Source organism: Phaethon aethereus, assembly GCF_964289735.1.
Source record: "Phaethon aethereus genome assembly, chromosome: W".
Taxonomy (NCBI): domain Eukaryota; kingdom Metazoa; phylum Chordata; class Aves; order Phaethontiformes; family Phaethontidae; genus Phaethon; species Phaethon aethereus.
In genome coordinates, this window is record NC_138581.1 from 1,461,983 (window position 1) to 1,479,616 (window position 17,634).

At 43.2% G+C, this 17,634-nt stretch overlaps 1 protein-coding gene across 2 annotated transcripts in view; it reads right to left on the reverse strand.

Annotated features, from left to right (window-relative positions):
* Nucleotides 1-17,634, reverse strand: part of LOC309415201 (WD repeat-containing protein 7) — a gene marked incomplete at both ends in the record, with an annotated part of 132,723 nt that overhangs the window by 33,019 nt on the left and 82,070 nt on the right. For both annotated transcript variants that reach the window (XM_082012652.1, XM_082012651.1), the window contains 4 exons: nt 2,910-2,992; nt 3,636-3,785; nt 4,603-4,720; nt 14,929-15,115. In XM_082012652.1, the coding sequence (XP_081868778.1) occupies nt 2,910-2,992; nt 3,636-3,785; nt 4,603-4,720; nt 14,929-15,115 (538 nt within the window). The remainder of the gene's footprint in view (nt 1-2,909; nt 2,993-3,635; nt 3,786-4,602; nt 4,721-14,928; nt 15,116-17,634) is intronic.

Sequence of the window (17,634 nt, forward strand, 5' to 3'; positions counted from 1 at the left end):
GTTCTAACATCTGAATATAGCCATATAAAACACTTGTTATTTTACATTTAATCTATCTTCCCGCGTGGGACTACACCGTTACGCAGACTGCTTTAACTCAGCAGCCTGCACTAAATACATGACCTGACCGAGCAGAGTCCATCAGGGACCACTCAGCTGTAATGCAACTGCTGAATCTGGAAAATGCTCGAGTCAAACAGAATTTTGCAGCCTTCAATATTATCCTTCACAATTTTAAAGACATTCAGAAATATTTCATATTCATTGCATTGTACTTCAGTACTTATTTTATTCTGATAAGGAATGGGTTTGCATAGAGCATGCCAAAAGGTATTACGATCCTCTATAAAGACTAACACTTATGGGAAAAACAACTAGACACCATAATCATATGCTGGAAGATACGACATCCAAAAATACCCACAGCGATGGATTTACCTCATCACCACCCATCGGGATTGAGTCACGCTCCCAGCAATTAACGACATGACTGCTACATTTGTACAACAGTAAAAAAGCCTGAAAACCCGAGAGGAATGATAATCAGGTACTTCAACCCAGCACGTTGCTGCTCCCAGCCCTGGGCTTAACGTTCTGTTGAACAGAAACGTCGCTTCCAAGAGACCTCAGAGGCACCAAGAATCGCTTGCCATTACAGCCACGAGTAAGGTACTTCTATAATGTCCGAGGAGGAGGAAGAGCTTGCACACCAAGTATGGAGACACCTGAATGATTCTGCCACTAGAGGGGTGCACATAATGCAGTGCTACAGAAAGAGCACTGCGATACTAAAAGAATTAACAATAGGATTATGTCAAAGTGCTTCCGCTTGGAATCTCTCCAGAGGTTCAACCACTTGCCAAAATCTGATGAAAATTTCCATTGGTCTGACTGATGACATCAGTGGGGTGCTGTATCATTTTTACAATGGCTGTAACTATGTAGAATAGGAAATATTACCAGTAATTTAACAACATTGTAAGATAACGTATCACTATAAAAATACAACAGGAATAGGGAGATTTTTGCACTAATTTCCACTTACTCTGACATTTATATGTTAAGGTAAGCCTTTTAAAGTATCAGGAAGAAGGAAGATTACCTCTATTAGTATCCTACCTGTCAACAGGATAATTGTTCTTTTCTTGAAACTATTCAATATTTTAATAGCTTACTAAATTAAAATGTAATGGTTGACAGATGATTATTATAATTTATTGGTTGTACCAGTTTAATAGTATAACTGGGCTATTTATCACAGTCCAAAGATACTGTAAATGTTCCCATTTTATAAATCACATTTTACTACGTAAAAGTACCATTTTAAGAGTGAAGTAGAACTAGCCCAAGCCAAAGCTGACTGATGATGCCGAACTCCCGCGGAAGGGCAGTGGGAGCCGGCGGCTGAACTGCCACTTGTGCCTTTCAGCGTCCTCTGAACTGCTGAGTCACCGACAACGCGAGCGCAAGACAGCCACCGCGCTCCTCTTTCCCTTTGATTTTGTGCAAATTCACACTTGTTCTCTTACTGAGCTGCCTGTGGCCACAGATGGAGAGCTTTAAAGGCTGCCAAAGCTGTTTCCCCATGCCACAGAGCGCGGGGCAGCTCTAAGCGACCAGCAGTGCTCTCTACACTTTGCAAGGTTTAATTTCAATTGATTTCCCTGTGTTCAGTGCAAGCATCCCAAAAACGTTTCCAAAACTGGAGGAAAATTTCCTACCATGAGGGTGAGGGTGACATTCACTGCTTAAAACAACGATTTTAGAGCATGACCTGCTCCCTTGGTGGATGTCTGGGAGACAGGCACTGGGCAGCGAAAGCAAGGCTCTACTCCAGGAAGGCATTTGGTACTTTCTCTTTTTTATCATCTCTGTTTTGCCGACCTTTCCTATGGGATAGCACTGCTATGCACCTGTGCAAACAGGTCTGAAGGACCTGCAAGTGCTGGTCAGGGCATGGTCTCCTCCAACAGCTATGCCCTACTGCCAGCTACTGGGCAGATTACAGCAGTTAGCTATTTGCCATAAAGGAAATAACATTTATTCTCAAAATTGTCCATTACAGGATATTTTGGAGAACAAAACTGAGTCAGGCTTAAGCTTCCTACGAATGAAAGGTTTATTTGCTATTTGGCTAAACTCCTGGTATGAGAGCATGCTTTCCTGAAGGACTGTGCTGCTGACAACAGATCTTGAAACGCAAGTAAAGAGCTGCTTTGACAAGCCCCGAGTCCTCAGCACACTGGGAAATCTCACTCTGACCTTACCCCAGCTGCTCATGGCTTGGTCTGAATGTACTAACGGACAGCAGTGGTCTGCAAGGTGTTTGTGCAAGCCACTACGATGCAAGCCCCCCGCACAGGCTGTCTGGGAACACCACCACCAAGCCCCCCAAGCCACATCCTTATTTTCTGCTGTCACCATTTTCTTTTTTCCCCAGTTGCTTTGATGGTGGAAACTAATTCACTCAGGTAGGTTGTGCATACTGGAATCTAATCTGTTACTCAAGTACATTATTCTCATTTTTGTAGCAATGAAGACATTGATAAATCCTTTGAAGAAAGCTGCTCAGCTTGTGTGGCTGTTCCGATGGAACAGCTACGATATATGGAGGGGTAGCAGGACAGAGTTTTTCATGAGATTACACAATATTTTCCTCTTTTTGGACTTCTAAAATACCCAGACTTCAGGGAGTTGTCAGTGCTTTGCTTTTCTGATCCACATCTCTGTCAGATATGGCAGAGAACTAAAAGCCTACAAAGGCTAATGGGTGAGCTAAAAACACTCTTCACATTTGCTGTTTTAAGGGGCAAGCATCATGTTAAAGATTGTTTCACTCTTAAGTAAGAAATGTATCCTGCTGGTGACCCTACAATTTTCTTCACAGTATTCTTGGAGGAAGAGCTCACCTGCAGATAGCTGGAAAGCATTCCTGAAGACCTTTTTTCTTAACCAAAGATCCTTCAAGGCAATACATGATGATGTCCATAACCTTGGAAACAAAAGTTAAAATCATTTGACATACTGTATTTTACGTTTCATAATAAAAGTTCTAACAGGCAAAACCAGCGAATTTCTGTGCCTGACTGCATCTTTGATATCTGACTTTAAAATACAACTGGGATAAAAGAAACAAGAACTGTCTTGCATATGACAGAGTTTACAACAGCGATGGTACCGACAACATTCAGAGTACCTGTTCGCAGTTATAAAACAACAAACTACTGTTAAACATAAGCTGTTGGAGCTCTATAAGTAGCTCTGGTGTGAAAAAGGCCTCTAGGCATCAGTATCTAAGTTACAAATCTGTAACATCACCCGTACCATTCTTCAACAATATTCACCAGCGCTAATGAGCGCAACAGATAAAGACATACACGTGATGCCCCAGCATGTCTAGGTATGAGTGCGATGAGCACACTGTGCTTCCAGTAAAAACTCTTGCTTGGGTTTTTTCTCCAACAATGCAATTGAAATAAGTTCAAAAAATGAGCTGGGTGGTATAAAACAAACCCTTTTCACACACAGAGAGGTTTACAGTCCACACAGAAAAAAATTCTACAATTCAACTCCAGGCCAACACGTTATTGACTGTTGCATCAAACCCACAGGCAGACGTGGCAGAACAGCCTTACCTCCACAAGAAGGTCCACAACATCTGTAGGCATCTTCTCAATAAGTATCTCAATGACTCTCAAGATCTCTCCTTTAGCCCGAGCAAGAGCGGTGGTGTGAATATTCTGCTGAGACTGCGTGTTCGCTGCGAGGGCAGTGTGTCTGTGCACCTACCGAAGAGCAGGGTTACACATGGAAACTCGGGACTCTAAATATGCTCCATCTGTGCTTACAGTTATACGCATGTGTTACGTTAAAAGAGCCTGTACTAGGTACAATGTTTTGCTTTACTTTGAGACCTGTGGATTATTTCCCCTGCCCAGTTACTCATAATCAGCAGAGCCACTAATGGTGATCCTCAATGTAGTTTTTAAACAAGGGCTTACCTGTTTTAAGTCATTCTTAATCTCAGAAAACTAAAGGTCAAGATAAGCAAATGCCTGGGTCTTGATTACATGATTTTCACATACTTGAACATCTATCTTTAGAGAGCTGCTTTGTGACAGGCTTTTTCTGGCCAGCCACTGAACATGGTCCATCCTACTGCTTTAGCTCAGCCAAAGCTCCACGCGGTACCTGGGTTCACTCAGACAGCTCGTGCCCAGCCGACGCTAACCTCACAGCAGCGTCCCTTCCTCCTCACCCTCCAAACCCCACGGCTAAGTCTCCACTCCGTTTTAATCCATACTTAATGGGGTTGTGCCTGCCTTGCTTAATGAAAACAGGATTTTACACTTTGCTAGTGGAAGTTTATATAACCAGGATACAACAAATTAGACAGACACAACTCATCAGACTCAGTTAAATATTGCTCCTGTCATAAATTACAGGTGATTTGGATATCTGTAGGCACACAGTTATTACACTTGCTGTCTCCCTTTTTGGGGAGGAAGGGAGGGACATCTGAATCTCTATTTCTGTTCATAAGCCTGGAGCCTCAAAGCCCGGAGGAAAAGCTCCTGCAGCCGAGCCGACTGGCCTGCTCACCTCCTTGGCGATGGTGGTGATGAAGGCGGGTGGTCTGGCGGTGGCAATGAGGGAGAGAGCGTGCCGCGCCGAGCGGGCAGAGTCGGCGGCCGGGCTCAGGGGCAGCCCCATTGTGATGCTAAACGGGCACCAGACAAAGAGAGGAGAAAGAAAAGGAGCATTAGAAATATAGAGTGAAAAGATTAGAAACAGCTTATAATGTCAGTTCAAGGTCAACGGGAGCACTCAAACAGTTAGAATATAATGGACTTCCAACAATGAGCAGTGATTAGGAGTCAGGGTGTTCTATCATCAAATACAAAATCGAATAATTAACCATGAAGATTGAAAACAGTATGTGCATCTGTCCAAAGTGTTAAAAAGGCCTTGTTAACAAATTATCTGTATGTGCTGAATACATATCACCCAACTGAGGACAAGGCAAACACAGAATGTCTTCCCAAGAATTTATGGTTTATTCTTTCACATTTTAAACGTGGCCTGAAAAATACGCTGTTCATAGTAATTCCCCTTAACTCAGCTAAGCACTGGTTATAGGAGAGAAAAGCAAGAAGCTTCTTAAAGAACTAAAATCACCAAATCTGTTTGGTTTGATTTTATTTACTGCATGATTCAGTTGCAGCAGCATGATGAGATGACAGACAGCCCCATACCTTACGCTTTCTAATTACTGAAATTATTCAAAAGCTCTTTAGAATTTCTAACACTGAGGTTTTAACTGCAATTTTTTGAATAACAGTAAGGGATTAACTGGCATCTAAATTTTCCATACACAATGCTTTTATTTGCTATGACAAGATAAATGCAAGAAACAATAAGGTAGTAAGTACCCAAGAACTAAATTAAGCAAAAATAAAATCCTGTATCTGGTAATTGAGAGTATACATGCCTGACAAAGATGACACATAGGCTAAGAAAGCTTCCTTTCTTAAAATCGTCCTATTTTAACTCTCCCTGTCGTGTACGTCACAGCAGAGCCCAGTTTTGTCAGGCCAGATGTACGTTATCCAGCAGTTCTACCAGTCCATGGGCCCAGAGCACAGGCACTTCTCCAGGCCAACAACCTTGTGCCTTTAGTACACCAAGCTAATACATAAAGACACGTCTGACCCATGTCTAAATAGGAGAGTACAGGATTCGGCAGCACTGAAAGGCGCTCGGGCAGGAGGGAAGGGCAGTGCTGCGGCAAGGCAGCGCGCCAGCGCTGGCCTCGATACACGGCAGGCACGCAGATCGCCCTGGGAGAGGACATTTCACCCCGGGAACGCTGCAGCAGCGCAGGGGGAAGAAATGGCGTGGAAAGAGCTATGGGGACACGAGGGATGAACGTGCTCCGATACGGAATCGGGCTTTTGCAGAAGGGGAGGGAACACCTGACAACCAGGGTGTGTTGGGATTAACCTGCGACATTCAGCCTACCCCACAAAGGAAACTTTCTCCGACGTGACTACTGCAGCACGGAAAGAGAGACCACAAACCAGTCTGCCAGCTCTAAAACATTTTAAACTTTTCCTGTAACATACAGTCTGATTAATTCTGCTGCTATGACCACAGTTCCACCAAGCGGTAGCCCTAACCGTTGTTGGGATTCCTTTTTTCTTTTTTTTAAAATAAAGAAAAGACAAAACAAAAGAAAGATAGCTTCTTTTGCTCATTCCTGGTATCAGTCCACCATTCCAGTATGTGGCGATTCTCCCCGGATTTTACCAAGTCATGAAAAACTGTGTTTGAGAATGCACTGAAAGCCCTCCTCAGCTACCTTTCTCTTTGTTATTTTACTTAGCGATTCAGTAACAAACAAACAAAAAGCATTAACCTCTAAACAACATATATAAGTTTACTCCTTTTCTGTGGAAATGAAGTACTTTTCTGCATCTGGCCACGGGCAGCAGTCGCTGTTTCTGAGGCTCAGAGAGGGAGCAGATCCTCCCACGCTGCCCAGAAGACTCCCGCTGCCGAACACGTGTCAGTGAACAGCACTAACCGGCCAACACAGGGGCACCGAATTTTAAAGCTGTTCTGACACCTTAGCTGGTTATATTACAAGTATACATGAACGCTAAATGTTAAAAAAAGTGAAGCTTTTTGTTAAAGCAACTATGTCATCCAAGTGCATGTTAACAACACAAGATAGCTTCATTACATGAAAAGAGGTAGTATCTGCAGCTTTCCCTGCTATCAATGTGATTTCAGACGGTTTAATACCTCGACAGATGTACGCAAGATAAAAACACATTCAATAAAATGAGTGCTAGTCCAATGAAATAATCTTATCTAGAATCTGCAGCCCCAGAAGAATACCGCGCACTTCCAGATGCCGAGGTCGGCCCGGTTGGGTGCGCTCCGGCTCGCTACAACGCACAGTAGGGTGACAACGGACACCAGAGAGCTGTTGGCAGCGCCGCGCCGACAGCAACCGTAGCCAGGTCCCATTCTGCAGCCCTCACGCACAGTCGCACCGTGCCGCGCTGCCAGAGGATTACGCGTTTAAGTCAGCGCTGCCGCTTCCAGCTCTCGCACTGCATTCGTTTTACACGTCAGGTGCTACCGGAACGGCCGGCCGGCAGCGTGCTGCTCCAAATCCCCAGCCTGCCTGCACTAGTTCAGATGCCGCCGGCCAGCGGTTCCACTGTGTCCACTTGGCTCAGCATACCCGGGAGGTGAAGGGCCAAAAAAGTCCTTTTTTTCACTCTTCCGGACCCACTGGGCTGGTTGGCTTAGCCCTTACACATTAGAGGCTCCTCAAGACTTCTTTAAACCTGCCAGCAACCTCTACGGCAAGCAAGCCACAGAAAAGCAAAGCAGAGCCATGGAGAACAGTATAACCACCCCACGTTTCTACCCTTTTAGCATCTCTCTGTGCTTCCAAATTGGTAAAAACTGGTTTATCAGTGTCAACAAAATTAATTCTACTCTGAAAACAGAGTCTCGAACACAACCTGCTTTGAAAGTAAATGAGGGAAAGGAGCAACTGAAACCACCCCAAAGACGTGGAAATCCAGTACAGGTCCCACAAACACCACAGTGGCACTGTTCCATCGCGCCACAGCACAAAGCCCGTGTCACGTTCAAACCCACGGGACTCAAAAAGGCAAACAAAAGCGTCAGTTCACTTGTTCAAACTCCAAAAATATTAATTTGGATTAATCTGCATATTCACCTTGTGACATTAACATTTGAGATATTCTCTTCTTTTGAGCTAAACCAGAAAAATTATCTATCTTCAACAGCAGTTATTCTGATGCTTCCTATCCCAGACTTCACAATGACATTAGCTGGAAGGGAGACAGGAGGAAATCTACATTTTCAGAGCCGGCATGGAGAGGACAAAAGGTGTGTTTTTTTCTCCCTCAACACTTCAAGAAACCACATGTGCAAACGTGATTAAAAGAAAATAAGCGTGACGTGGCACTTCCTCAGAGGCACTGAAAATGTCTTGGGCACTATTTGAAGTGGTTCCTCCTCCCCTGTGCTCTTCTATTGATTTTTTTTTTGGTAAAGAGTAACAGAAGTTTGCAAACCAAGCTAGCTTAATGCAAAGTTTATTTATGATTTTTTTGTAGAGGGTTTAGGTAGCCGATAGTAACTGAGCAGTTACTTAATTTTTTTAGTTTTTGAGAGAGAGGTGTCTATAGAGGACAATACATTCTCCTGATTTCTTTTTTAAGTGTCTTCAAAAATAATTCTACATGCAATATATGATTTAATGTTGTGAAAGCTTACAAACCAAATACTTTGCAACAAAGAACTTCAGGGTGGTTAAAGCATTCTCTGCCAAATTAACTATTTTTTTCAGAGCAACACAAGATAAGGTTTGAATCGGTCACCGTTTTACCAACCTGAATTCACATAAATACAAACCAAAGTTTATTATAATTTTCTTTGCCATTCCTCACCATCATTGTATACATTAAAACTACTGAATTTAAAAACCAATAAAGTCTCCGCAACAATAAAGTCATCCCCATTGGCCTTTTACCTGTAAAACCATATTTGAATATAACTTAAAAAATCCTGTACGAATGTTACAGACAAAAGTGATGAACCAGGAAGGAGGAGGGATCAAAGCCAGGCTTTCAGAGGGGCTCACTATCTCCCGAAAGCAATCAAACCCCCTGCACTTCAGTACTTTTTTTTCCTCTAAAAAGGCTTCGTGTTTCTGCCAGCAGTATTTTCCCTTACAGGGTGCCTGGTAAAGCGTGCATTTTCCTGAAAAGCAACAGGCTTTTAGTTAATTCATTAGCATGGCTCAGCAGTGGTACTATGTGGGCAGAGATTAACCCCCTCCTGGGGCTGGGCCAGCTGCTCTGCACGGCCCCTTTCAGAGGAAAGCCCTGCGAGACGGGGCAGGCACCGCAACCCAGGGCAAAACCAAAGCAGACGCCAAACTAACGTGTGGAGGGAAATGCTGGCTTTCACACTTAGACTTCTGTTCCTGTATTGATGAGTTTTAGGACTTGGGTATGTCCAGCAAGAGTCGGCAGCATGTGGCGTCCCTCTTGCCCTCATCCTGCCCCCCGACTTCCCGCCGCACTGTAAGCGGACATTTGAAGGATCATTTCGGTATGCGTAACACAAAATGCTGCTTGTCCTGTAACGCGTGCCTTTAACACCAGAGATGATATTCTACCTGCAAACGACAGTAAAAAACTTGGACTTATTACCGTATTTATTTGTGCTTTTCATTTGTGCCTTTCCGCTCATTTCCAGAGGGCTGATTCTCAGTGGCCAGTACCCTGCATCATCAGGGAATGATGCTCCCTCTTTTCCCATATCCATCACCAACCTTCCCCATGCCAGTAATCCGAACATCTTGAGTTTTTGGGGAACCAATATGCTATCTGAATAATGTTTTCAATGAAATATAGACTTTTTTAATAGGTAACTTATTTATATGTTTAGCACAAGTTATCACAACTTCAGAGTAACATTTATGTACGTCACTATCTACAAAAAATAAGGAAGACGCATTTAAAAAGCTGATTCTTAAAACAAGAGGAAAACAACAAGCTACTTGGAAAGAGCTATAGGTCATACCTAGGAAAAAGGTAGACAGAAAAGGTTTCGATGGAAATGGACAGAAAATGTAGCAATCAGATCTCTACATTTCTTGACTTCCATAAAGCAATGCCAGATAAACCTTCACGGGACCAAAAATGTGAAATTTCAGCATAAGAGGTAATGATCGTGATTAACATCCCTTTGGTGGCTGGACGCAGGAAGCCGAGCACCGCCCCAGCTGGTCGCACAGGGATCCGAGAGGGAACTCACAAAGGACGTGACTGCACAGGGATCTTTCGAAGGGTGTAGAGATGGGGCCACCTCGCCTTCCAGGGAAAGCCGCTCTTCTGCAAAATGGACATTCAGCCCCTTCTCCTTCCTCTGGTTGGAGACTTCGCTTTGATGCTCTGAGGTCATCGGAAGGGAAGAAAGGGAAGGTGGGTATATCCCATCTCATTTAACAGAAACCTCTACATCAATACACCTCAAAAACACTCTTTTTCATATGGGCAGCCTTGAAGTGATGGCTGAACGAACGGGAGAAGCCAAACTCCTTCTGTGGCGTAAAGCCAGCCAGTGTGGTACTCCTCTTCCTCGGCCTCCATGAGAGCCTGCGGGTGCTGATAGACCACCGCCCTTCGCGTGATACAGCTGCGGCTCATCTAGGCTGAGCTCCAGCCTCTTGGAATCTAAGGTCTAAACCAAAACTGACCCGGACACAAATCCCTGTGGTTTCCACGTTTAAATAATTTCTGTAGTGGCAGCATGAGGTAACTTGACCCATTACCTTTAGGACCAAGTAATCCAGCTCACTTTTTTCCTTTAAAACACTCAATTTCAGCAATTGGCTAGGCTATGTTCTAAAAATGTTCCACCGTACTTGAAAACTAGGGATGTCCCTAGTATATACCCAACGGTTCCACAGATAGAATCCATAAGAATATAAAAGTATAGTAAAGTTTCTACTAAACACAATCAAAACTAAAGAGATTTAGCCTAATAATTTTAGTACTCACACATATAGATATAAACATACGATTGATTAGAATGCAATTTGCTGATTTTAGTATATTGTATCGTAATCTATATCAAACCGTAGCTCGTAATTCAAAGAGAAAAAATAACAGGCATAAATGATCCCTACCACCATCCATGCCAAGAAATCAAAGCCTAATAAATGCTAGAAAAATACTCTTAGCCCTCACAATTGAGCAGTTTCATTCGGCATGGCAGGCTAGCACAGTATAACCTGTGGGGACTAGGATGAACTGGGAGAATGGAGAAGTTATAAATGCCAGAGTTTTGGATAACAGCTCAGATATTTATTTAATTCAGAAGGGAAAAAAGAAAAACACTGCTGGTTTTTTTGGTCAATAAATGTGGGTTTTTTTTTTTTTAAAGCAGAGGCTTGACATAAAAGCTCTTTCATAAAATGTTTGTAACGTCAGGGAGAGAAGCCAGGCAGCTGTGCACTGTTATTGTGTACATGGTAAATCAGGCACAAAAAGGGGCAGCTCAGCAGGGCACCAGGAGGGTAAGATGCACACTTAACCCCCTGCACACTTTGTTGCTCTGTTTCTTTCCATCTTCGTCTGTCTGCAGACGGTACTGTATCTATCATGAATGTAACAGGCCATTTTCAATCTAAATCTTGTTATGGATTAATAAGCAAACACTTTCTCGCTTATTATGCAATTTATCATGATGAAAATTGCATCGGGCTCCTCAAGGCTACATGCTGATACATTCATTTATTCAGTGCTCTGTGGATGGAGCGCCATACTAATCTTTATGACAGCTAAGGATGTAATCGCAAGATGAAAACGACTTTCTGAAGAACTGCGTTTGCTTGGCTTCTGTAAGTCTGTGTTTACATACAATAGGGCTTAGGAGATTCTCTGTAAAGGGAAAACATTTTGGCCCCTTTTGTCACGAGAAATAATTGAAGTTCAGACAAATAACAATATTAATTCAGTTTGTACATATTTCTCCATTAACACCCCCCAACACACAGCAATCATTCATTCTTTACATCTTGAGGAAATTAAAGCTGTTATATAAAATGGGTAATATCTGCCTTAATATAATGTAAAAAAGTCAGAAACTTTAACAGCTCCGCAGGCGGATTGTAAAATGCGTACATGGTATTAAGGCAGCCCTCGTCAGTTCCTTATTGCATGTAGCACTTAAAATGTGTTTGTTTCTAAACAAACATTCGCAAACACATTTGTAAAGTAAAATTCATTCATAATAGACAGTTTTCAGAATTGTACGATTTGAAACCGAATTCTAAGGTTAAATGCTACGGGCGTGTAAAAGTGCTCACGGTGCTAAATGTTATTGCTACCAGCAAAAGAAATTCTTGACTAAAATAGAAAAATAACTAAGAATATAAATACATAGTTTAAACACCCGACTAATTCTTAATTAGAAGGGTATTCTACAGTTTCATGTAGTGAGACATAAAAGAACAGTGTCTGCTGCAATTTAGCAAACAATAGCCTTAGAATAAACGAGAAAACTGGCTAAACGTTTACTTTTTTTTAAAATACCTGAAGTAACGTCCTTACTGCTATGCTATAAACGAGAATACCCGCAAGCTAAGCAAACGCCCTCCTTCCACTAAGCACACTGTTTTACACGTAGATGAGTATTCACCTGACCACCGAAGACCCACCCCAGTTTTAAAGGAGTTGTAAGTACTGCAAACATTTCCTTCTCCTTTGACACAAACCCCTCCTCTCCCACACGCTTCAGGATATGCCCAGAGTGCTTGACAGATGCTAGCAACGCCAGCAAGCAAAATATCACCTGCTGAGAAATGAACCTCTGCGTTTTATGAAAGTACAGTAAAATTATTACCTAAATAATCAACTATGATGACCTCAGCAATTTCAGACACTAGATTTTTTTCCCCTCCCCCAAGCAAAAACCTTGCAAAGAAAATGTCACGGACCAGCCCACCGTCTTCCTTTAGGAACGGAATTGTCTTCCCATTAACGAACGGTTTATCAACTACGGAGTGGTTTACAGATTAACTCTTAAGGAATACCATTAATTAAAATATTATATAGAAAGCACCACGTAGATTAAAAATTAAGCAGGAAATATGTTAAAAAGCCTAGGGAATATTCACCCAGTGCTTGGGACGCCAGACCCAGAAAGCACTAAAATTGCAATTAGCGCAGGTTAGGAAAGCTCGACTGAAATAAACTCCCCCTCACGATCCACGCCGGCTGAAGGTTTTGCTTTACGCTCTGCGGGGAAACACAGCCCATCAGCACAGATTCAACATGCAGGACTGCCAGCGTGGAAACAGCCTACGCATATAAGAACATGATCTTGCTTGACAACAAAAATGTGCTGAGCTTTATTAGAAAAAACAGCAATGATTGCTACTTCTATTTAATAATAATTTTCATCACATAGAATTTAAGTATTTTTAGTAACAGTCATTTTCCAAGTGGAAGTCTGCAGAACTCTAACACTACAGTATTAATTTATCCTGACAACCAAATAAATACGGAATTTGTATTGCTCAAGGCAATCCTTTACCTACAGCAGGAGCTACATGTTTTGTATGTCCTAACTGGGGACTAATTCGTTCCTATGCAAGAGCCGTGTACCTACGAATGAAAATTTTGTCTCAGCGGCACTAATGTATATCCACTTATAGTTTTCAAGGTTTTCCATTAAAAGCAGGAAGCTTGAAATAGCTTTCAAAGCCAATTACATAAAGCATAGTATCATTGTTTTATTTCATATAAACAGCCTACTGTGGTTGCTTCACTAAAAAAAAGTGACTTTGTATTTTTTCTTTATTTATACATAGAAATCACAGCCTCTCCTTTTGCATGTTTAAGTGGTTTGATTTCTTTTATAAAAGCTAAATACAGAAAAAATTGTTCAGATAGAGATTTAGAATAAATTTCAGACGAGATGATCAGTTTTACAACAAACAATAATAAAAATAAGGAGTATATTGCAAAACCCTTTCCTGTGCAAATAGTCCTGTTGTCATTAATCAGATTAATGGTGTGAATAAAGGCTGCTCATGTGAGAATCAGGGCCCCAGTTGAAATTTATTACATTTAGGCCTCAGATCATAAAATTCATGGATACTTAACAAAAACGCTACTCATGTCCTGCAAAGTTGCACACATTAAATAAATCCCAAGTGCTATATTCAAGAATCGCATTATCTTAACACAAAATGCATTAAAAAAAGGCAAGACGCTACCTTTATCACACGAGTCATCTTAATGACTTCCCTTACGCATTTAGCCATAATTATTTGATGGCCTGATTGATGGTACATGGCATTATCGAGTGTAACAACTTGCGTACATACCTGTGTATGCATAACTAGAAGCTGTACAACAAATAGGCACTTAGAATTCCATGCACAAAAAATAATAATATATAAACAGTATTACATTTTTGCTGTGCATTCTATGTCCAAATATTAGTCTTCCTCATTCAATTTGTCTGCGCCCCCCCGCCCCCCCAATTACAAATACCTAATTGAAAGAAGATTTTATTTCAAGGAGGTTAGAACAGAGGAACAAGACAGCATACCATATAAATCTTGATTTAGGACACTTTAATAAGTTGTTCTCTGACCCTAGAGACAGGCTGTGGTCTACTGAGTTTATGATTCTTAGCAATGCTTAAATCTATGAGTTACCTTGATGCTATTAATAGTGATACTGTTGATAAAATAACCATCTTTTCCAAAATTTACTTCCCAAAACAATTCACAATTGGGATGGCTTGTTAAAACCATGGGAAAAATACCCACGTATTCAAACACGCTGGTGGAAAACACCTTCTGAAAATACTACTCTTACAGTTAAGAAAGAATGAAAAAAAAAAATACGTTCAAGACAGACATACATATTTTAGCTATAAATGTTTAACTCGCTTCTTTTGTCAATATGGCCAGAGGGTAGATGCTGTGCAGCCCCAGGCAACACCTACCAAGCGCTTGGGGTCTCCCAGTTTCAGATGGGGTCACCCACAGCGCCGAGAGAAGCCAGCACCGCAGTGCCGCCGCGCACAAGCGACCGGAACTCTCTCGCCGTGGTTAAGCCCTCTCCTTTCCGAGATTGCCCACGGAGCCGCCCAAGACTGCAAACCGACCCAGACTAAAGCAGACTTGAAGCTATAGTGTAGATGGTACTGGTTCAAATGCAAAACTTGAAACGAGGCGCCACTCCTTGTCCCACCTTGGTTCAGGATTTGAACCAACTGCGGCAAAACCTAGATCCCCTGGTCGGAAGTGATATAAGTGCGCGTCTGTAACTGAATTAATGAGAAACCTACTTAGCAAGCTGTTTCTCCGCATCAGCGCAGAGCTCCAGAAGGCCCATCAGCACGGCGGAGACGTCCATGTAGGGCTCCCAGACGGTGAAGCCGCGGCCGATGAGGTCGATGGCGGTCCTGCGGATGGTGCTGTGCGCGGGCAGCTTGGGGCTGGGCGGCTGCAGCAGCAGGAACGTCAGCGCCTTGCCTGCCGTGCAGAACGGGAGAGAAGGGGACAGTGTAAAGACAGCTGCAGAATTGGGTTTGCCTTGTTTCCAACTACTTGCTGTTGAGAAACATGTAGTACAGAAACCCGATCATAAGTCACCATTATAGGCTTTCTCTCACCAAGAAAGCACAGAAGTTTACAACTGCAGGGACTTGCATTTAAAAATGCGATTTTAAAGCATTCTTAGTGGCAACGATGGCCAGTTTGCTACTGCAACGCATCAGTTCACGGGGCACAGTGATCTGAATCAAACAGGCCCATGACAATATTGCCAGGGTGGAGTCTTACACACAGTATTTTCACTACAAAAGACATAGCAGTAAATGTATTTTTTGAAAAAAATGTAAGAAGTCTACCCACCTAAATGCTTCTACCTGAAAACTGTGAAAAAAAGTCAGAGTAAATACAAATGGAAATAAAACAAAATGGAAATGATAAAAAAAAAATTCCTCCTTTCAACAGACGCTTGCTAAGAAAACTGAAAACGTGTAACAATATTAATACATAGGTAATAACGTTTCCAGGAAAAAAGGTACATCTTTTCGAAAGGATGTTTAAGAAAAACAAGCTTAAAAGATTAAACTTGGGAAAATACCAGTTAAAATGAACCACGTTGAGATTACACACTTTTGCATCAGTATCTTGGTTACAGGTAGAAGCAGCTCACGCTAGATGTGCTTAACTGAGTGAGAAACAGCAAAAATAAGTCAAAGTCACCAAAACTCTCCACCAAAACAACTGCTCGTTTCCAATCGTGTCATGGGCCTGCTCGTGCGGCGCTCAGATGAGGTGGCACGATCAGCTCCGTTCTTTAATTGAAGACCTGTGCCACACCATGATGACATCACCTCAGTAATCGGCAGAGATGACGCTTAATTTAAGTGAACTAGCTATCTGGGGACACAGCTGTAGTGACTTAACACCGCAAGAACGACGCTGTCTCGGTGCGACAGCGGATTCCCCTTTCCCCAGAGCCCGCGGCGGGCACGGCTCCCCGGCAGCAGCCGCCCCGCTGGCCCCGCCAGCAAACCTCTCACAAAGCAGAAAAAGAAACACGCACGCAAAACATGTACTGACGAGCTGGTACGCCGGCACAGGGGCCTCGGGGGGTCGCCCACTCGCCCTGCTCTTGCCCCAGTATGAGTTTAGATGGGGAAGTGGCAGAGAAGAGAGCGCCGGTGATAACCCAGCAAAGCTCCATGGCCGGAGACGCTCGGCAGCGCTGGCTCCCAGACGCGCGTGATACCGGAACCGGATACCCAATGTTACAGCAAGGAATTTTCTTCCTTGCAAAATACACTTCCTCCCGACACCTTCTCAACGTCAGATGCGCGGGGATTAGCAATGCTTTATTTGAGAAAGGGAACAAAATTATTTGTAAAGCCTCCATACCCCTCCGTCGGGATGTTGTTTGTGCCCGCTTCTGCTCCCAGACCTCAGCACCTCCAGAACCGTGCCCGGCTCTTCTGCTGCGGAAACCCTCGACAGCACACTAGCATTTCGGTAACACCACCACTCTACAGACCCGAGACGAAATCTCCCTGACGTGGGGCCCACAAATAAGCTCTATGTTGAAAAGAGATGCCTGAAAGTTCACAAGGAGATCTGTAATTTTCACCATTCCAGTGTCGCACCTCAGTAAATGAGCATTAGATATATATAAAAAAGCAATTAAAACTGAGAATCTGCTCTCAAATAGTAAACGTACTTACTCCATTTTAGTCCATTATTTATAGACTCACTGCCAGTCTTGTCTCATGCATATCTTATACATGAAGATTAAAGAAAAAAAAATTATGATTACTATTATTACTGATGCAGTGCTCTCGGGTTTTGGGGCAGGGCTGTGGTTTGTTTTGAGCCGTGCCATCTTCCCGGTGCTGAGCACTGGTGGATAAAAGAGGCAGCTCCCAGAAAGGGCAGAAAGTGCCCAGTACCGGGGGAGGCTCCGGAGCCCTAGACTGAAGAGCTGCACTTGCTTTTCGACCTTTAACTCTATGTTTTTAAAGAATAACCATGGCGGAGTTTCAGCGGGAACTGCTGGACATGTCTCCACCTTTGAAGGACTCTGTTTTGGTGGCTAAGGTCAGTTAGAGATGTAAGCTCAAACATGCATCTCTCACAGGTGAAGGAACTGCATTTCGGGCCGTTTCTGTCACATTTGAGTGTCCTGGCCATTTAGACGTTTACGTTAAAGACGGACTCTGCCATCAGCATGGTCCCCTCAGGTCACCTCTTGAAGACTAACGAAAGCTGGCAATGATCCCCCTCCTTGCAGAAAGCGGCAGCAGAACGCGGACCTACAAGGCAAATGAATTTCCCCATCAGAGCACGGGCTACGCGAGCTGCTCTCACCGCCGCGCGGAGGACCGTGGGCAGCAGAGGCAGCCTGGAAGGCACCTGCCGGGCCGGTCAGCCGCCCGCAGCATCGCCTCGCCACGGCTGTGCGCCTAACTCGGGCGCTGCGCTACGATTACCTCACGGCGTTGGCGTCCGTC